Source organism: Seriola dumerili, unplaced genomic scaffold (assembly GCF_002260705.1).
Source record: "Seriola dumerili isolate Sdu_G_001 unplaced genomic scaffold, Sdu_1.0 BDQW01003009.1, whole genome shotgun sequence".
Lineage (NCBI taxonomy): Eukaryota > Metazoa > Chordata > Actinopteri > Carangiformes > Carangidae > Seriola > Seriola dumerili.
In genome coordinates this window covers 175,785-197,311 of record NW_019177264.1, presented here as the reverse complement: position 1 = coordinate 197,311, position 21,527 = coordinate 175,785, and the positions used below count along the sequence as shown (strand labels likewise).

Below are 21,527 nucleotides of genomic sequence, written 5' to 3'. Positions count from 1 at the left end.
TAGAGATACACAATGTCATGAAACTGGGGTCTAACAGGTAGCACCAATCTTAAGACTGCACTAAATGGAATGGGTCCACATCCCATCGTTCGGACGCCAGCTTGTTAATATGTTTTCAAATAAAAGAAGAAACAGAGGAATGAAAAGGAAGGAAGCAGCCCGAGGGAGGTCCCATGAAGAAAAGCAGCAGGGGTTGAACTGGTGAGAAGTTTAAATACACAAAGACCAAGATTCATTTCTTCACCTCTGGGGTTTTTAGGCTGTCGGAGGATTTAGAATCTGAGTTGACTGGGTCAAGAATGTTTCTGAGCCGTGTTTAGAATATTGTTCCTACAATGTGTTTGTTAGTGCAAAGCACAACTGAAGAATGTAAGTTTGTTGAGACAAAGAGACAGACATTTTTGACTTGTCCTATTAGGAAATAGCAGCCCATTGGTAATCTAACCCACATTTCCAAACTCACATACACCACACACACATACACACACACACACACACGCACAAGCAAACACACACACTATTCTCCCTTGACTTGAGCTCAACTGTTCCCAGATCATGTGCATGTATTTCTGTTCTCTTTAATGTCTTCTTCGACTTATTTTGCATTGTTGGAAACGTGTCTGCCCATATGTTTACCCTAACACGTGCATGCATGTATACATGTTTTGCAGCAAAGACACGTGAGCAACACACATGTAGTCAGGTTAAACCTTTATCTGTGTATCTGCACAGCCATCCCGCAATTGCTTTTAACAGCGTGCATCCCATGCCTCAGGGGGGCTATATCGCCGTGTGGTCTTTGGCAAATTCTGTGTTTTCTTACTGTCGTCAGTGAGGCATGCGAGCAGTCTATACACATAAGCACGCACGCACACACACAAATACACACACCAGGGTTATTTTTAGAAAAGACTCAGACTTTTTTTATGCTCCACTGGCCATTGCCAGGCAGTCTGGGTGTGTGTGCATGGTGCGTCTAAGTCTCTTTTGTGTTCGGGGTGCCCGAAGGGGGGTCTGGCAGCCAGAAAGAAGAGAGGAAGAGAAACACAAAAACTTGAGAATAAACCTGTAATTCTACAATGTTATGGGATTTTTATTTTATTTTAACAAGAATACTCAACTGCACACATGCAGTGACTTTCCTGTACAATTTGATGCCAATCTAAGACAGCCTTGTACACATGGAGCCTGATGAAATGAATATGATGTATTTCAAAAAAAGCTCCTATTACTGAGAAAAAGTTTAATATTTTTAGTATGACTCATGTAAGGGCTTTCGCTGATTTGATTTGTCAAAGCCCTTACTCACTCCTCCCAGGTAGGATTTAATCATTGTGTTCCTGTAAATTGCAACATCAACCTCATGAATGGGAATTAAAAGGAAGCTCAATTACCATATTTTATTCTATATGAATTCATGGTGTTGTAATTCGTAGAGAACTCCACCTCCCTTTTAACTGACTTCCCACTGACAAAATGCAGAACGTGTATCTTGATTTATGGCTCTGCTGTGGGGCGCAGACAGGAGATTTGGCACCGTGTGTGTGCATGAATAACAGGGAGACAGGAGGTGAAAAGTTGGGATACCATCTACATTACTCTTCTACCGCTTCTGCAGATGTGGTCAGCAGTGGATGTGTGTTGATTCATTTGAACAGTATGCATACATTTCTATGAAAAATCACAGTTTTAACAAGAAAAGCAGACACATTTCCCCGTGTGTGTATCCATGTTGATCTCATCCAGCTGGAACATAGCAGTCGAGTGTGAATGAGCATCCAGTCCTTACATGCAGACAGCCAGTTGAACAACGGCAGATCCGACAAACAGGCGATCCTCTTCTGATCTCCAACGGCTATAATTTGTTCTCCTTATACCCCTGAATAATCCTGTCCTGGGGGGGCTACATGAGGACAAATGTCCTTGGAGAGGGCAAAGTCTGCGCCGTTTTCCAACCGGTTTCTGTGTTTTCAGGGGAAAGCCTGGCTGACAGCTCCACAGGGACTGGGACTCCTCTGTTGTGCTGTTCCCTCTGAGATTAGTGAACAGAATTTTTGAAGTTTTTGATGTCTCTCATGATCCTCAGTGACTTAATCCCTGCTCATGCGACCGCATGTAGCTGCTTTTGGAGGGATTATTTAGATACATGTACTCCTAGAGCTGGATAATTTATATCCAATATCTTATTGAAGAGTGAAATGAACAACTCATGCCTCTACCTGTGTGACCATCATATCCACATTACTAGTGGTCTTCTCTCAAACATTTCTTTTGTGTGAATAATGTCAGGCACCAGATTTCATCCCATTTTCACTATCTTTGGTTAAAAAATATCATATTTTGTCAATATTATCTGAGGAATTAACTTAATCAACAAAGAAATGCGAATAGTCAGGGAAAAATAACATCCCTCCCCACACACACACATGCATAGTTTGACAGGTCTTTATAGACATCAAACAGCAGCTCTAAATATATTTTGTTCCTGCTCTTAGCTTGTACTTATTTTTAGACAGCTCCTACATAACATACACTCACTCACCTTTCACACTCAACTGTGACTTCGGTCAGAAAGCGTTGCAATCTGCATCTCAGTTGGAGGGTGGAATTATGAAAGGATGTAGCAGAGAGATGCCCCACTGCAATTGTTAGGGGAAAAAAAGACTCTCACAGACAGTAGTAATTGTTCTATTATCTAGTTATCATATAATAAGGATGCTACAATCAACAGAATCAAAAGCCACACAGGTCAAAGTGCATTAACACAATGTGCTCTCCCACATCAGCACTGAACAAGATCTAATTCACAACCCTGACGTGTGTTTCAGTGTTTCAGCTGACAGGAAAACCTGAGGGGAATTTATAAAAAATATTCTTATTACAACCTTGTCAAAAAAAATTATAAATGAAAGTTAACTGTGAAATCAGCTTATATTCGCTGAGATCAGAGGGATAACTGCCAGGGTGCTTGAGTGAAGGCTGAATACACATGATCTTAAATATTCACAGCCAGATAAAATAGCCAACTTTATAATATCATAAAACTGACTATTGTAAATAGCTAAGAATTAAAAAAGAAAATGGCTTAGGATTTAGCTGCATCGAGGAGGTTGATTTTCTATTCTGAATTATAATAAATGAAAGATGAAACAAATCACAGCTAATACAGAGAACCACTAAATAATTAATGTTTCATGTCTCATAAAGCAATTTCATCTAATGGTTTAATCTCCTCTGTTCTTTGCAGTTGTAAGTCACTTGAATATCTTAATACAAGGGATTTATCAACAAGGTTCTACAACAATACAAAAGCACAATGGGATATGACTTTGGGCAGCTGGTGCATGTAGGGTAGTTCAACACAGATGGATGCATAATGCAGGAAATGTTTGCTCATGAAGCTCAATGTTAGTCCCACATCCACAATGTGTACGCACACATTCTTACTGTATGCAGGCATTACCTGCATTACTGTATGCATTTTTAGCCTCTAACTGTAGTGGCCTTGAAAGCTCAATGCAATGCAAATAGACAGACACACAAACAAAATGAACATATCTTTACCAATTTGGCAACACGGGCACAACATTTAGAAAAAAAAATGCGGAAAACAACCAAATACAGAAATGCGCAACAAATACGGAACAGAGCTGCAAAGGCAGAAAAAAGAAAATGTGTTTTCTTAAGTTGCAGTGCTTTGAGCTCTGAGGGCCACCATGTCTAACCCTTGCTATCACCATCACAACAACAGTATATAACCAGCCCTATATGCTCAGTATTCCAACCTTATACGGGTACTCCACCCAAAGTCCATCTTTTGAATCAACACTCACCCGCTGTGGGCTTGAAACGTGACAGTACAAAGTCTGTAGCTTCCTCGCTGATGGAGAGCAGCAGCTGTGGTCAGTTTGAAATCGGGCAGTTACCGTATATTCAAATGGTAAGAAAGTGTTAATGGCAGAAAGAAAATGTGTGGAATAAGTAAATATGGAAAGCTTTGCTATTGTACTCCTGGAGGAAGTCGGATCTTTGGGGTTTGAGAGATTTGTAGAGATGTTTTGAACGTCTTTTCCACCATAAAATCTTGTCACCTTTGGAATCCACTGGAACTGACTGAATTCGAGCTGCTGTTCTCTCTCAGTGAGGAAACTACAAACTCTACTGCCAACTTTTAAAACCTAGGCTGAGCATTTTGGGATAGTGTAACACTTAAACCTCACAACAACTCGTTGAGTAAGTGAAGGCCAGCCAAAAATGTCCTCAATTTGCCAAAAATATCCTCACAAGGCTGAAACTCAAATTGGGTCCCACAAAGACATTAAGCACACCACCACCATGTGTTACCAGCTGTGGCCAGTATCTAGCTCAGATTCAAATGTGTGTTCCTGTATTACAATGGGTCATTATTTACAGCCTCTCTCTCTCTCTCTCTCTCTCTCTCACACATACATACACACACACATACATACATACACACAAACACACACACACGCACACAATGGGGCAGCTTCGGGCCATCAGATTAGTGAAGATTGACCCCTTCCCCACCCTGAAGCAACTTCCTTTTCTTGTCTGAACCAATCAAAACGAGGGGTTGGCAGAAAGTGTAATGTGAAACCGGGGTCTATGCTCAACACTTCAAACCTAGGGCACAGTTGGAGGCCAACAGAAACAACAGCCGTAGACCTTCACACTCTCTCACTCTCACAGATTTTTCCTTACTTTGTTATACCCTGACAGACACTGTTTACAAACACAATCTGCTTCATGTACACTCCGTTTATTCGGCAAGACACAGACACACACCTCAGAGGGCTTTGCCATGTGGGACTTACACTGTGGACTGCTGCTATGGATTAACCATTTTGGTGACAGGCTGTGTGTGTTACAGACTGGAGTAGTCTCAGTCTAGAGTAACTGGACCTAGCCACTCAAGGTTGTCATTGCCTATTGGAGCTAGTTAAAGCTAGCCACCGTATCTGCATGAGGCTACAGGACCCTCTTTCTGTGTGGAGGGTGGATGATGCAGTGTGTACTCTCCTTCCTCTCCCCTCAGCTGAGCTCCGGATCCCCCTGTAGCTGCGAGGTCGGCCCCGAAGGGACAAAGAAAAAGAAATCCAAGAACCTGTAAGTACTCAAGTCTCAAATTATTATTATTTTGTTGTTGTTGTTGTTGTTGTTGTGTGTTTGCTCTTTGTGGTCATCCTCACTTTTACCATCTGCTCATTTTGAAAGTTGTAAGCAAAGACCAGCATGTTGAAGCTTTGACTTGTAGATTTAAAATAAAAAGAGGATTTATAGTTAGTGTGTAAGAAAAATGAGGCATGAGAATGACAGTGAATGAGAAGCAATATAATGTTTAATCTTTCATAGTCCTGACAACTACAATGGGATTTACCGCCTCTGTGTTCAGTGTTAGGTCATCAGCCTTTTATTTTCATGCTATTTTAATCAACATGTGTTACAGTTTTCACACCTGCTTTAACATCCATTATTTTTAGAGGATGTTATTACTTGTGTCCAAACTAATGGTGAACGATAATGACCTGTTATATAGCAGCCCATGGGGGGTTAATTGAGATACTAGGACCTATTCTGACAACGTGTTAGCATGAGTGTGATTGGATTAGCGGCTGGAAGATGTTAGGACATGTCCACAGTAGGATGGCTAAATATAAAACCTCTCCTTTTTGTGTTCATTTAGATTAATTTAGGGGGATTGAAAATAGGTTTCAAAATTAGGTTTGTGACTGTGCCCCCTAATGCAAAGTGTTTTGGCTACTTTGATATCCTGTGCGACGCCTACACGTTCACAAAGCTGCAAAATGCAGAAGCATGTTTCATGCTAAAGGTGGCTAATCATTTAACGCTGACCATAATTTACATAATGAAGTGGTAAATGATGTGTGTGCTGCTGAGGAGTGTGGAACCATATGGGTCTCTCACATTTTCAGTGGTGTGAGAAGTAAGGTGTGTGTGTGTGTGTGCGTGTGTGTGTTGAGAGTGTTTGTTTGAGTGTGTTTGTGTGTGTCAGATGTGTGTGTGTGTGTGTGTTGAGAGTGTTTGTTTGAGTGTGGGTGTGTGTGCGTCAGATGTGTGTGTCGACGCCTCAGTAATTCATCAGCTGTTGAGTGAACTTTATTCACGCTCCTGTTCATCAAGATGAAAGAACATTTCACACCTTGAGGACAATAAAACCACTCACAGTGGCTGTCCTTGGGTCTGATAGCTGCCCATTCTTCTGCACAAGCTGTGTTTAAGGTTGTTTAGTTAACCAGCAGATTAAGTGATTAAGATTCCACAGTTTTTTTTTTTTTTATTTAACCAGAGTCCCGAGTATGTTGCGTTTTTTGTCAGCTGCTGCAAACACCCTCAACCCCATTCTCCTTGCTTTAATAAAACAGACACTTCAAAGAGTACAGAACTGATTTTTAGGGATAAGAAATGTGTTCTACTTTGCTTTTAAATCTAGTGTGCAGGCTTGTTTTAATCAGTTTGCAGAAATGAAAGACATATTTCCAAATCAGTATTTAATTTGCAATCAGTTTTGAACAAGGAATTGTGATGAATTGTGTTGCGTACACTTCATTATAGCAACATCAAACAGGATTTGCTGAGTTGATTCGTTAGTTCTCATACCACTTTCATGAAGAAGGAATCCTTTGATTCTATTCAACCAAAGACGTGATACGCAGAATAAGTGATGCAGTAATGACTCCATGTGATGTGTGCCTGACAGTTTCTCCCACACATGCAACTCAGCTCCACAGTGTTTGTTGACATAGGTCATGGTTAGCAAACAGTGATTTGTTTCCTAGCAGGCGGTAGACAAACATGCATCATGATGTTAGCTCATCTACTATTATACATCACTCTGTTGAGTTGAGGATTCCCTTTTTTGGTCAAAACCAGAACACTATCATTTAATTAAATTTTTTGAATAGTCATAATAAGTTGAAGTGTCCAAATGTAAACAACAGCTTGTGCCAGTCAAATTATTTTTTATCAAACTCATAGATTTGCTTCTACTTCTCAGACAATTTTCTTTTAAGTAGATGTGAGATAAGACACAGAAGCTAGATCTAAAAATGTACTGGGTTTTGGATGCTGTTCAAGTTCTTTTCTTCTTTATATCCCAGTGTAGATGCTTGAAATACTGCCAGATCTTATTTCATGACTTAGTGAGTCTGTTAGACTGTGTACACATTTTATTATGGTGGACTAGTCTCTACTTTTCCCTTGTTCCAGTGCTAGATGGTGATTGGTTGCTAAGTAAACATGTAATTGCCTTGCCAGGTGCAATGCCAATTACCTTAAATTGGTTCATCTGGGTTTTTTTTCTTTGCTATTTAAGAGGCATCTGGACTGCTTTGTTGTGACATTGATGAAGGCTGCATGGAAGAAAACAGTTTGTCTTCAGTAGATAAAATGACTTCCTGTTGTTGACGCAACCCTCTTCTGTCAACATTAGTCAATATAAAAAGGATAACCCTCTAACCCCTCTGAGCATGGTGGAAACTCTACATGTTTACACACTTGGCTTCTGTACTTGTTACTGTACTAATCCTTGTTTCAGTTCAATTCTCAACATCATGAGCCTGAAGTCACTTATGAAGCTTTCTTCATTGCCATTTTTTTTTATTATGCCACACTGCAAACCTATACCAGGGCCAATAATCTACTCCATCATATTAAGTCACAGAAATAAACACACTCTCAACACAATATCTTTCTAACTCAGGGGAATACAAATGCAATATGTTGCTGCTATCCTATATAACCAAGCATGAAGGAAATTACATTTTTTCTTCCAGATGTTGGTAGACTGATCTATAACATATAGAGAGAGCCAATGGAGCAAGTATATGTACATCTGTAGGACAGAATCATGCTGAGTTAAAGACTTTTGGCCATGTGGTTTTTGGAGGATTGTATCCAGTAGTAGCACTGGATTTGATTTTCTTTACTCTAAATGCCTCACCATTTTGTACATGGTGTGCTGTGTGTTTTTAACCTTTTTGTGTAGTAAAGTTGATATCGATGAACACATGCACCCGAATAGATGTAGATTTCAGCTCAACTTAGAATCAAATTCTTTACTTCTTAGGTTTGGGAATGTGGAATCATTTGATGAAGGGAGGTTGTTTTCTTGTGATAGACACATTCATTTGGTCCTGTGCAGGGGTGGAGATGGTCATCCTGATGGATTACTCCATGTTTTTGTCTCACACTTTTTTGGAGTGGTCTCAGTCTGGCAATTAGTATCACTATAAACAATCTTCTTCTCGCCTTAATCAACATAGTCACCATTGAATTAAACAAATCTCAATACACAACACCAACAGCCATTGTAGCAGAAGAAAATAAATTGCATTTTTGCACAAAGAAGTGTAGTGGTACTTGCATGTAAAAGCACGTTACATCTGTCCTCTTTGAATCCTCCTCTCTCCACTGTTACAAAGCACTTGGCCACAGCACAGTGAATTCATTGTTTCTCCTTCACTCATGCATCATTTACAACAACACAGACGGTCTGATCCTTGACTTCCTAAGCATTTTTTCCTCTTCCTTTACTCCTTTTTCCCTACGATCTGTACATTTTCTCACTTCCAGCACATCTTTTCTCTCTTTTCCTCATCTCTATTTTGTTCACTTTGCTCCCTGTGTCCCTTTTGTCTGGATCCAGCACAGCTGTTTTTCCTGGGATTGTCCACATTATCTCTGCCTCCCCCCTTCATTATCACCTTTTGTCTTTACTCAGTCCAGGTGTTCTGCTTCCCAAAGCAATGAATCCCTGCACAGCCACACTCCCTTTTTTTCCCCCCATCCGGCAGTTTCCGACAAGTCGCAATAAAGCAATGAACTAATCACAGTAATTTGTGCAGAAATGTGAGCTTTTTGACAGAATAATCTGAGTTCATGAAGATGATGATACCCAATGGCAAACTTTAATTTTGGGTGTATTTTACTACCAATACCTTGGAGATTAGAACTGATATCCAACTTCAGTTCATGAAGGCAGTAAATATAGGCAGATGGGGAGGGCAGAGAAGAGCAGAGCAAAGTGCTAAATGCAAAGTGTTTATTACAAACACATTGGAAATTACCATTTGATGTTTCTGTTCCTCTGTCTGACATCCAGTATCAATGGTTGTACTGTACATCCTGTATATACTTATTCTTGTCGGTAGTGATGGATGGAAAGTGTTGTTTCTCACATAATACTGATTCTGTGCCATCTCTAGTAGCAGTTCCCAGGCAAATAATTAACATCTTTTTGGCGCTTTGCTGTCAAGGTGCATCTAATGCCCTCCTTTGTGCTGTGAAACTTGGCATAGGTGAATGTCATTTGTCCAGTTAGACATGATGTGCAATGACCCTGTTGTAAAATCAGTGTTGAGATTATGTGAGCCACTTCAAGCAGTTATGTCTGTGTGTCATCCCAGTTATATGACACACATCTAGAAATACTTAAATAAAGTTACCAGGACTTACTGACAATGGAATTTTTCCATCCCCTATTTAAAAGTGTATAATAAAGACTAAGAAAAAAAAACACCTGGAAATCAAGGTGTGGACATCCCATGGTTTAAATGACTGGCACTTCCTATCAGTTTGTTAAACTGATGAAGCCTCGATGCTCTGGATACCTGCAGTTTTGGTTTTGATTTCTGGTTGGACCGTCAGATTTCAGCTGTTGTCAGCACCACCACAGTGCTTAATGTATTTATTGTACATGATCAGGCGATTAAGTGTTTTAAAAGAGTCTTCAATTGATATAGCATTGCGTTTGTCCAACACTGTTGAAGTGCACACATTTGATCTTTTTGTCAAAACTTATCACCTCCATTACACAGTAATGGGACAGTGATAGAGGTCTTCTAATGCCATGCCCCCGGATTTTTTAAATGTTCAAACGTCTTCAGCCCCAACTGGCTCTTGCTCAAGTGACATTACTTGAGGCAGTTAATCAGACTTTGCACAGCTTCCTCTGGAGCCACAGAAGGCTTTATACAACTTTTTTTCCCACATATGCAGTAATACTGTCCTACATGTGTAAACAGAGGTTCCCTCAGTAACTGTGTTTACATTCTTTCATTTACTTTGTTGTATAGAGCAATTGTAGGCTTCATACGTACAGTATTTATAGAACTGGAATATCATCAAGGCTACACAATGTAATTCTGCCTTGTCTCATTAATCAATAGGTGACTGATGCAGTGCAGTTGCAGTGTTTACGTTCACTCATTTATAGAGAGTGGCGATCACAGTGACCATGTTGGCAGTGGATTTAGCTTCGCCATATGTGTGTGACTGAAGAAGAGGAGGAGACTGCTTAGTCTTTGTTTAATGTCCATAATGTTCACTATCAACTATCTCTGCCAGCATTGGAAACACGAGAAAACGCAAGCAACCGATGCAGACCAGTCATAGTTTTTGCGGTCCTCGTATGTTGCCGTTGGATAGTAGCCGCTGTAGCCCCATCATGTAGCTCTCTCTATGCATATCTGTGCCATACACCCAACCATAAATCAAGCATTAGGATTTCTTGTTAAATAAATGACATCATGTTTAAAAGGTGGCTAAAGCCCCTCAGACACTGTATTTAAAAGAAGAAGATTTTTGAGGTTTAGAGTTGAAATATCCAACAAGTAGGAACGTAACTTGTCGTTGTGTCTTAAAACTAATCAGTTAAAGGACGTGTATTGAAAACAAGCATCCAGTGCAGAGAGACTATGAAAGAATATGATATTTCCATGTGTGAGAGAGAGAGCTCTGCCACTGCATGTCAGTTGAGACAGATAAACAGGTCATTACAGTAGTCAGGTCTCTTCTTTTGCTAAAAAGATAAATGTCATCTCAACTCACTAACCCATAAAACTAAAAAAACCTGTCCATGCCTCGGTGGAAGGAATCTGTCCTCTCCAAACACTGCGTGGTGATTGGGTGAGCCCAAGGTCCGCCTTCCCCAGACCCCTTAGGACTATATAAAGCTTCACCACAGCCTCTCAGGGGTTAGAGGAATGTGATTGTCAAACAAACCCCTGGGCCCCGAGCTCCGGCAGTCTTGACACACGCTTACATGCTGTCAAATTTCCACACACACCAAGTGAACCTGCGCACAGGCCGGCACCCATGTTTCATACTATGGTTGATTTCTCAGAGAAGTACCTGGAAAGGTAAGAGCAAGGCAGTGTACCTGTGTGCATGTGTGGGTTCGTTTGTGCTTCAATTTTCATTTTCAAGAATTCTAAAACATCAGAAGGGAGGGTACGAAAGTGTGGGTGGGGGCTGCTTGGCGTCCCACAGGAATAGTTGCTCCAGAGCTGGTAGGAAGCTCTCTGACCTCCACATGGATCTCATTTGACAGTCGCAGTGAGGGAGAAGAATCCCCCCGTGAGGGTGAAGCGCTCAAACTATTTTGGAGGAAGAAGCTTTAACTTCTAACTTGAGGCTGCCCCTTGTTCTTATTATACGCAGCCTGGATTTCAGGAATAGGATTGCTCATGTGGCTTTTGTGGCTAGGAAGGTGAGTTTGCTCAGAAATAGAGCTCTTTTTTTGGTCTTGATTGAGGGAGACGGTGAATGTGATAGTGTTATATTTATGGACAAAATTTAGGACAATTCCCTTTTTCACTGTTCTTCTAGGAATATTGCAGAGTGACTCTCTGATTTGCAGAGAAGGCATGCCTTTCACTTTCTTATCGTCTTACAGTTTTTTTTTTTCATGTTTACGGACTTATCACATCTTTGGAATGTTTTGTCTGTGGAGAAAGTACAGGACATTTGTTCCCATAGCCCAAACAGTGTTAATGTTATTTAAAGTGTTAGGGACACACTGACACAACCCTTGACCCGTTATACTCACACAGACACAGATTCACAAACAGCCTCACACAGTGTTATTCGTGTTTTGTGCCCTGTACTCACTTCAGAGGCACACAGCCTTCTGTAAATAGAAAGTGGCAGAGGGAATGAAAACATGCTGTAAGGCTGCTGCTCTCGCCGTCTGTACTCAATGCTGGACCCCAGATTTAACAGGTCAAGCTTTACAGACGGTGAACCCCACCCCCACCCCCCCTCCACCCCCCTTTCCATTGTGGGAAACAAAGCCTCATGAAGCAAACACAAGTCGTGAAGTGGGATGAAATGGGGCAGTGGATTTGGCCGGTGCTTGTGTGGTACATTGTGATCTGCAGTATGTCTGTCTGTAGCTCTCCCCCATGTGCTCCCAGAGCCTTTCCCTGGGAGTGCGGCCTACTTTTCAGAACACCAGGAATAGCCAGCAGGGTGCTATTAGTGCGTCTAATGTGAGCCAAGCAAAGAGGGAATAAAGAGTACAGAAACCTGCAGATAATTGCGGAGCTAAAGACCACTCGCTCCTTCACTCAAGCACATAAAGCGGCCTCTCTTGTACAGACACAAGCGGACACTCAGGTGTGTGTACACAGTATAATACCCTGTGCTGCAAACATGGATGTGCTGTATATAGTTTGCTCTTGGGGCAGCTGAGCGTACACATTAATTTGCTAATCTTCTGCAGAGCATGTGTCAGCCTTTTATCAGATTAAGAGAAGGGTAGGGGTCAGTGTATGAAATAAATCAAATGGAGTGTGATACATAGCTAATGGCATTAGTGCTGGGGAGCTAGTAGCAGCTGGAGAGATACAGTGAAGAGGGAAAAGTAACAACTTTAAATAGAGAGGTACTCAAAGTGAGAGTGTGAGAAGAGCCATTAGCACATAAAGAGCAGAGGTGCAAAGAACAGCGGTTAAATAAAATTTTAAGTACAAGAAAAGCATCATTATAAAGTGGCGTTCCTAAAAAAAAAAGAAATAGACTCAAGCACATGACTGCTTTCCATCTTTAGTACTAAACAAAACAGACACAGAAATATGAGTTCTTGTGCTTTTGGTTCGCTGTGTTGGTCTGCATGTATCAGTCCCCTTTTCTTCCTGCTTTGAGTCTGAGTTAAGGGTTTAGAGTTTCACCCAAGGAGGTTTTACTCAACGGAGTAATAGCGTTTTCCCTTTGTTTAGGTGATTAGTTATACTTAAGTAGCTGATTTTGCAAAGTCTCTGCGTCCAGAGGAGACTGACATGGCTGTAGTCCTCTGCATGACACTGTTGAAAGCATGAAGAATATGTCTTTGCCCACATGGAGGGAGGAGTATTATGTGGCCTTCCTTCAAGTTGAAGTTGCTGTTGACTCCCATTGACCTAATAATCACAGAAGCTGTTTCATTTATGGCTGTATCATTTGAGCCGGAAGAAAGCTTACACCTCCTGCAGTACGACATAAAACCCGCAGATACATGCAGATGTCGCAGTTTAAATGCAGACGCCACATGTAATACTCACTTGTTTTCAAGAATATTGTCAGAGCTCTGGATAAGTGTCTGAACATAAGTGGAAAAAATAAATCACGGGATAATGGAAGCTTAAGTTGTTTCCATTATGGACACAAACTCCTATGAGGAGTGAAAAAAAAAAGCCTTGCAAGCAATCTGTGCTGCTGTTTGTGTTTGCAGTTTCCATTGACACCCACATGGTGGCAGGATAGAAACATATATCTACATTTCCCTTAAAGTGCCTGTTGTTATGACATCATTGTCACATCATTCCCACGCGGGCTCAGCTTGTATAAAACCAGACATAAATAAGAAAGTCTTTTGTCAGGCCAACAAAATATTTTCCTACCCTTATAAAAAACAAGTTCTTTTCTTCTTCACATGCGCTGGCAAGACAGAGGCTCTCTTTTAGCGAACACGTGCACAACTCAAGACCTAATTGCCTTGAGTCCAACCTAAAAATAGAACAATCTAATAAATCCAACTCTGGTGTTATGAGTTTATTTAACAGCAAGAGAGTTTTTATTTGGGTAATAATGTCCTTCAGGCTTGGAAGTGTGAGCTATTCACAGGGATACTGCATTAGAGCACCCTGTTGTTTCCATGAAACAGAGGCCTAAATTCTGTGCAGCAGTTCATCATCTGGTTTATGCCCGTTTCACGCAATCAACGTATAAGTTATCTCTCCACCAGTGATATTATGTAAACGGTTATGTATTCTTTGGAATTCATTGCGAAATTTGTTTACGAATTTTTTTTTTTTTTTCTGGCTCTCTGTTGTCTTCAGTTGCCTAGAAGGAGAAAAAAAAACTTTCACATAGCTTTTACTAGATGTCACACCAAATGCGGTCACCTTTTTCATTTAGCATACACATTTTTAATGAACCACTTTAGAAGTTCCCCTCTCCTGAATGTGACGAATGCTTTCCAAAGAGGGCTCTTGAGGTTCTCTGAGTTGACTAAAGTCATCTGCACCAGCTCAGCGCCGCAAACCCAAACACACCCAAATCAATCCACTTACAAAGTCACACTCATCCTGATTTAAAAGGAGCCATTCAGCCGCTATTTCTAGCAGCTCATGCAGTCATGTTATATCATGTGTATGGGCAGGTTTCTGCCGTTCCTTTCCTGCAGGCGTTGGAAAAACACACACCTACAGCTGACTGTGTTCTCTGTTCAGTCCGGGAGGCCGCTCTGTGTGTGTGAGACCACGTCACATTTGCACATGCATAAACTGGACGGCCAGTGTGAAACGACATACATCAGACTTCAGAGAAAGAAATAAAATTCATAGTAAATGATCCAGATCTGCCCTGAAATTGAATGGACTTCATCGCTGACCCACACCCCATCCCTCCACTGAATTCGGTGCAAATCGGTTCAGTGCTTATTGCATAATCCTACTGACAAATAAACAGATAGGGGTGAAAACATCATTTAATTAGCTCTCTCCTTCTTCCCTTCACACACACATGCACACACTGGTGCAGACTGGGAGTTTCCCAACACCTGTGACTGGCATGAAAGCACCAGTGAAGTGGGCATGAGTTGGCACATATACAGGGGGTGTTCTTTGAGATGTTTGCGTGGGTGTTCTTTTATCCCCATCCGAGTGTATTCATGTACAGTGCACCCACCCCCGGGTGTTCATGTTTGAATGATATGTGTCTATAACAGGAAGCTCTGTTTCTTAATTTGGGGTGTACATGCTCTCCTGGGGGCTGCGGGCTGGCAGTGGGACAGCTTGCAGTGATAAGGGCCAACGAGCGCACACCACCGCGCTGCATTATTAGCAGGCCAGCCAATCCACAGTGGAAATCAAAAGCAGGGACTCAGGAAATGGGTGTTGAGTGAGGTCACATCCCATTGAGGCAGCACGTGCTCCAGGTCGGGAAAAGCCAGGACAGGCACCATGGGATTATGGGAAAGCGCAGTATTCTGTTGGAGCCCATGGGGGCCGAGGGGTTGGTGTATTACTTGGTTTGAGCGTTAAGGTGGCCAGTACAGGATCTGTGTGTGTGCGCGTGTGTGTGTGTGTGATGGTTGTCGATTGGGGAAACAGGTGAGGTGGGCGGTTTGGAGGATTTTGGATGCTGCTGCTGGTGGGAAGCAGCAGAGGAGTGAGGAGGTCACTGTGCCCTGTTGCCTCGGCCCTGGGTCAGCTCCCTCTCAGCAACCCCTCTAGGCACATGGAGAATGGCGTGATGAAACAGAGGAGTGAGCATTGAGTCTCTCTCCTCCTTCTCTGCCACATTCGCTCAGTCCCTGCCGAGGAACCTGCCAGGGACACATCTACAGGAAAGACTGTTAGAGATATTAGATTGACAGGAGAGACACTGACACGAAGCGAGGAAAAGGAGCCTGATATCTGCCTTTTGGAGAAATTCTCTTCCACCATACCAACATACCTGGCTGAAGACTAAAATGTACACAACACGACATCTATTTTCATCTTTTCTGGCATTTCTGGGTTTGATATCATATGGATTGGATTTACAGTGCTGAAGGGCTTAATTGGTGATTGCCATGCCTTGGATTGTTTCAATTGTGGACATTGGACTTGGACACTCAACACTTTTCTTCCCATCTCTCTTTTTGTCTACCTCCTCTATCTACTTCATCATCCCTGTCATCCCTGATTCCATTTTTCTCCTCCTCCTGCTTCAACTTTCCCCCCTGCTTCTTTTACCCATAAATCTTTCTTCCACTCCATTCCTCTCTTTCCAACTCCTTCTCTCCTCCTTCCTCTCCTCTGTCTTTCTCTCACTCAGGGCCAAAGACATGAAGAATCGGCTGGCTTTCCTGCGGAGGAGGAATGAATCCCCAGGAAGCAACCCAGCCAGCAAGTTAGACAAATCTATGAAGTCAGTCAAGTAAGTGGCCACTTCCTGACAGCATGTGCATGTGGGTGTGTGTGTAAGTGGCTTTCCGGGTCTCGCCACAACTGGTGATGACCTGGTGTTGGAAGACAGACATGTGGGCAGTAGGAGAGATGGGAGTGTGCTTGTAATGCGTGGTGTTAATAAAATGAATGGGAGCATGTGTTAGTAAGGACGGCATGTCAGAAGGAGGGAAAGTGAATTGTTTGGGTGTTATTTGTTTTAATGATTTAAAAAATATATTTACCATATGAAATATATTAGTTTAATATATCACACTTTTGAAATCTCAGCGATTGATGTGATATTAAAGACTGAAATTGTTTCCACGTGTATTTTGGTCATTGCATTGGACTTCACAGGAAACTGTAAAACATCAGCAAAAGATATTCTTTATGAACTTTTAATATATTCTTTACTTAGTAATCATTTAGTTGCAAAAATCTCAATCAATGTCATCTGTAGAATTACATGCAAATATAAATATCATAGGTTGTTAAATTGTAATTTCTCTTATAACAGTAAAGTTGTCAGTGCACTTTGCCAAGAGTAATTCAAGAATGTGATTACTGTATGTCTGCTTATTTTTCAAATAGCAGCTTGAACACATGAAGGACAGTAAGACAAACAAGATGTTAAAGAACAAATGTCATTTTAGTCGATTTGTCAGGACAGATCTCAATAGAATCTGTGTCAAATAACGGCTCAGATGTGGACTACACTGAGTGTAGGACAAGCCCTGGAAGGAGGCGTGCTTCATAGCAGGGAACAGAAAAGATGAGAGGCAGCAGGGGGCAGACACAAGCCAGTGGGGGGAGGAGGTCTCTAAACCCAACAACGCATCCCCATTGGACGGCGGAAGCCCCTCCCCTCCCGCCTGCCAACTTGTCTTCAGTGGGAATATAAAAACCTACCCCCACCAGAGTGAAGCAGACAGACTCATGGCTCTCAGTGTTGAAACAATCTGTAGGGCAGAACTGAATGTGAGGGAAAGAGCAGTAGACACAGACTAGAGTGGAGCGAGGCAGCGGAGAGGATTTACCTACGTCCAAGTTTCCACTCATCTACTCAGCATAGACAAAGTTCTGCGGATGGGTCACACAATGAGAAACCTGGCTGAGATGGGCTTGTTAAAGAATCGCTCTGCTTTTATCTGCAGGCCCACCCCGGAGGAAGCACTGAAATGGGGGGACTCGCTTGACAAACTGCTGGGACACAAATGTAAGTTACTTTTAATTTCTTAAATTTTTTTCTCTCATATTCTCCTTACTTTACATACATGCAAATCAGCTATCTGTTGTCTTTAACATGTTTGGCATATAGTTTAGTACAAGAGAGTGAATAAAGACATACGGTGCATGCTTAAGGTGGTGGGGGAGGCTGGTTAATCACAGGAAATATGCGTGTATTGATATGTGAAACACACACACACACACACTGCCGCAGTGAACGGGCAGCTTGCAGCAAGTTTACCTAATCCCAACAGACAGAGTCCATGCGTTACATAGAAAGAAGGGGGAAGAAAAAAAAAACAGGCAACCTTCAAGTGCATTGCTATTTCTGTTTTCCACAATTCATCTTCCACAGTTTAGTTTCAAAGCCGATACCAAGCCAGCGCTACATCTGTTCCTCATCTGGCTTTGTTGACCTCTTTATTCTCCCCCCTCTAATTTCCTCCCTTCTACAGTACCTCTTACCTCACTCCTGCTTACCAGAATGAGGTAAGACATGACTGCTTGTATTGGCGCTGCTTATCAGCTAGGGTGATTCATGGGAACGGAAAGGTGCAGACAGGAGTAGTGGGTGGACACGGCTTCCTGCCTTTCTTTCTTCTGGATGCCTTCTTCCTCAAATCATTAACTGGACCGAAACTTAAAAAGCCCGGAGATCCAGAATTACCCCCCCCCCCCCCACACACACACACACACACACACACACGCACACACACACACACTGAAACAGCAATGTCTTTGTTCATTCACTGCGTGTGCATAGGGAGACGCATATATGTCATGCTGAATAATAAGGAAGGATTGGGTCAGCGGTGTGATGTCACTCAAAGGATGACAGGGGCTTGAATATGCACTGCGGTGTCCAGAAGGGTTTTTAATGTCTCACTTTATTCCAACCACATGACTCAAAAAGGCCGTCATGGAGCTATTTTAGGCGCTGAAACTTCAAGGAGCGTTTCAGCTGTGAGGTTGCCATGGCACTCTAGTCAACTCTCCTCTTGTTTATTCTCCTCCTCCTCCTCCTCCTCCTCTCTGCTCTCTCTCAGATGGTCTGGCAGCGTTCAGAGCTTTCCTGCGCACAGAGTTCAGCGAGGAGAATCTGGAATTCTGGCTAGCATGTGAGGAATACAAGAAGATCAAGTCACAGTCCAAGATGGCCTCAAAAGCCAAGAAAATCTTTGCAGAATACATCGCTATCCAGTCTTGTAAAGAGGTGAGTGAGAGTGAAAACAACTCACATGGAGACTGGAAAAAATGACATCAAAACAGCCTCCTGCAAAAAAAGAAAAGAAAAAGAAAAAGAAAAAGAAAAAGAAAAACATGCTTTTTCCATTTTGTGTTTTTTCAAAATAAGAGCGTAACCTTACACTTGCCTCACTTGTTTTATTCTTTTCCTCTGCAGGTAAATCTGGATTCGTACACCAGAGATCACACTAAGGACAACCTGCAGAATGTGACACGCTCCTGCTTTGACCTAGCGCAGAGGCGGATATACGGGCTGATGGAGAAGGACTCATATCCCCGCTTCCTCCGCTCAGAACTCTACTTGGACTTAATCAACCAAAAAAAGCCCAGCTCCACTTCGACTTCATCTTCATCATAAGAGACCAGAAAAAGCTAGAAAGAAGGAGAAGAGAAAGATGATGATTGATGATGATGATGATGATGATGATGACTTGAAAAACATACAGTGGGTGGGTGGGATGTGAGGTTCTTTGTTTGCCTTTTTTTAATTTTTCTTTTTGTGTCTGTCATCCTGTTCACTATAATTTTTTTTTTTGTTGTTGTTGTTGTTGTTTTTATGGTGTGAGAGGACGCGGCAAAGCTATGGCACTGCAAAGGAATGTAGTTTACACAGTTACCAGGTGGATGGATGAATGGATGGACTGATGAATGCATGAATGGATGTTACTAAAAAATACAGAAGCCCACAATCGAGGGCTGGAGCAGGAGCTGGACGCTTGTCTGATCACTGTTGCGTGTTTTTTTTTTTTTCTGTCAGTCTCTTGTAAGGAAAAAAAAAAAAGACATTTGTTTGTGTTTTTAAGTTTTTGTCCAGTTGTACTGGAGAAAAGGAGGGGTTGTTCAAAAAAAACCCTGCAGACATGAAGACAGTCCGGTACTGTTTTGTCACTTTTTTCCTTTATTTCCCTTTTGAAACTCCCACTTTAAATCCCCTCCTTTCCTCCACCACGTCCTCTGTGAAGCCACTTCAAAAGCTGTTGGTACGACACAACGTCCTCTTCCTCGTGTTTTTTTTTTTTTTTCTTTCATCAAGCTCCAAACTGTATGATGGACAGAAGAGAAAAAGAAAAGATGATGTCTGAATGAAAACTAGTGTTGTGGCTCAGTTTCACATGCATCTCTGTTAAACTCTACATCCTCTTAAAGCTTCTATAAACAGCTTCCAACTTATTCAGTTCATCCCAAGACTGTGGAAAGATACTGTGAGCGTTCAACGGGGACAGAGGCGGAGACAGCGACGGGCAAAGAACACAAATGTATAAATAACGGATGGACTGGAGCTGTGAAGAAACACAGACGTGTCATTCTCACATTAAAAGACGAGAAGATCAAGTCACAGTCCAAAAGACATTCAAAATCACATTCAAAGCCAGAGATGGAAAAAAAAAATTAAAAAACGACGACTTGCTTCCTTCCTCTCTCCAAAGACTGTTTACAACAAGGAATGAAAACACAAGAAGCAAAAGAGAAAATGTTCGGTGCAGCCAAACGCCATTTCCTTTAACATTGTAGCTCATTCTGGACTAATCGAGGAAGCGTTCTCAGGACATTGCTATGACAGGTTCCAGCTTGGTTTATCTTCTCAGCTGTTTCTGTTTTTCTACACACGCTCGCTGTTTTTATATGCTTTAGGGTTCCTACCTGCCCTTCTGTAGTTCTACTGAGCAATACACGAGAGGTTGCTCCTTTCATAGTCTGAGGAAAAAAAAAACTGCTTCATGTTGTACAAAGGTTTTCGCCTATTTATTTAGATTAACTTGCTGGATGCTTCTACAGACACCCTCACCTCCTCCAAAGCACTCGGCTAAAAGCTCTCACTTTCCTCTTAACCACCAAACAGGTCCAATGCTGTCCTGAACTTTAAGTGCAATATTTTTTTATTCTTTATTTTATTTTATTATTATTTTGGTTTGTTCATTTATTTGGATAATTTTGAATTTTTATGGGGAAGACGAAACGGCTTGAGCTCTGTATTAACTTTATTTGTTAAGAAAAAAAAAAACGTAGAGCTATAAGGTTGACTTACAACGTAAACTTTCAAGAAGCATAAGTAGTTTAATGAATTTTAAGCAAGTGATTCTAACTGTGTGTTAACCCCTGGCAGCAGGCAGCTGGGGACGTTATGGTTGTAAATATAATTCTTTAAGAAAACTATGTGATAACACATTAAAAACAAACAAAAACAAAAAGCTGATAGGTCTCTGCTGGTGATGAATGTGGGACCCAGCTGTATCTATGTAAATATGAGAGACTCAAAACTATAAGATGACATGTATTGTTAAAACATTAGGTGAGCAAGAGCAGGTACAATCTGCTCTTTTCCCTGGTCATACACTGCTTGTAAGGAGTTTTCTGAAATGCATTTTATCATTTTCACTGTTTACAATTCAAAATGCATCTCCTATGATAGCAAGTGAAAACAGTAGAGTACATTTGGTGTCATTGCTAATGATAAATAAACCAACCAACTGAAGAAGTAAGACATGTTGTCTGTGATTTTTCTTATGATGTGTGTTTGATAACATTCATGCCGGCGCATGTCGTTCACAAACATGCAAGGACAGATGTGCATTCAAGTAGCAGACAGTAGAATGAAGTTGCTCAAAGGAATAGTTTGACGTTGGAAGCATGTGCAACTAGTCTGGCTCTGTCCAAAGTTTAAAAAAAAAAATCTGCACCTCTAAAGTTCCTTAAATAACACGTTTATTAGTCTGTACAAAACCCCAAATGTAAACATGACAATTTGTGGTTTTACGGGGAGTCACGTGCTACACCAGACCTCATGACAAGACTGCCTCAGCAAGAAATCTGAAACAAGAC

The 21,527-nt window shown here is 41.6% G+C and overlaps 1 protein-coding gene across 4 annotated transcripts in view; it reads left to right on the top strand.

Annotated features, from left to right (window-relative positions):
• The window catches only part of rgs3 (regulator of G protein signaling 3), an 86,185-nt gene extending 64,998 nt beyond the window's left edge, over window positions 1-21,187 (top strand). For 2 of the 4 annotated variants that reach the window (XM_022769474.1, XM_022769475.1), the window contains 5 exons: window positions 5,057-5,127; window positions 16,123-16,224; window positions 17,390-17,451; window positions 18,509-18,675; window positions 18,865-21,187. In XM_022769474.1, coding sequence (XP_022625195.1) covers window positions 5,057-5,127; window positions 16,123-16,224; window positions 17,390-17,451; window positions 18,509-18,675; window positions 18,865-19,065 — 603 coding nt within the window. In that variant the 3' untranslated portion in view covers window positions 19,066-21,187. Of the gene's footprint in view, window positions 1-5,056; window positions 5,128-11,038; window positions 11,181-15,594; window positions 15,778-16,122; window positions 16,225-17,389; window positions 17,452-18,508; window positions 18,676-18,864 lie in introns of those variants that run through there. The other 2 variants (XM_022769476.1, XM_022769477.1) reach the window with 2 other exon arrangements.
• The last annotated feature ends 340 nt before the right edge of the window (window positions 21,188-21,527 follow it).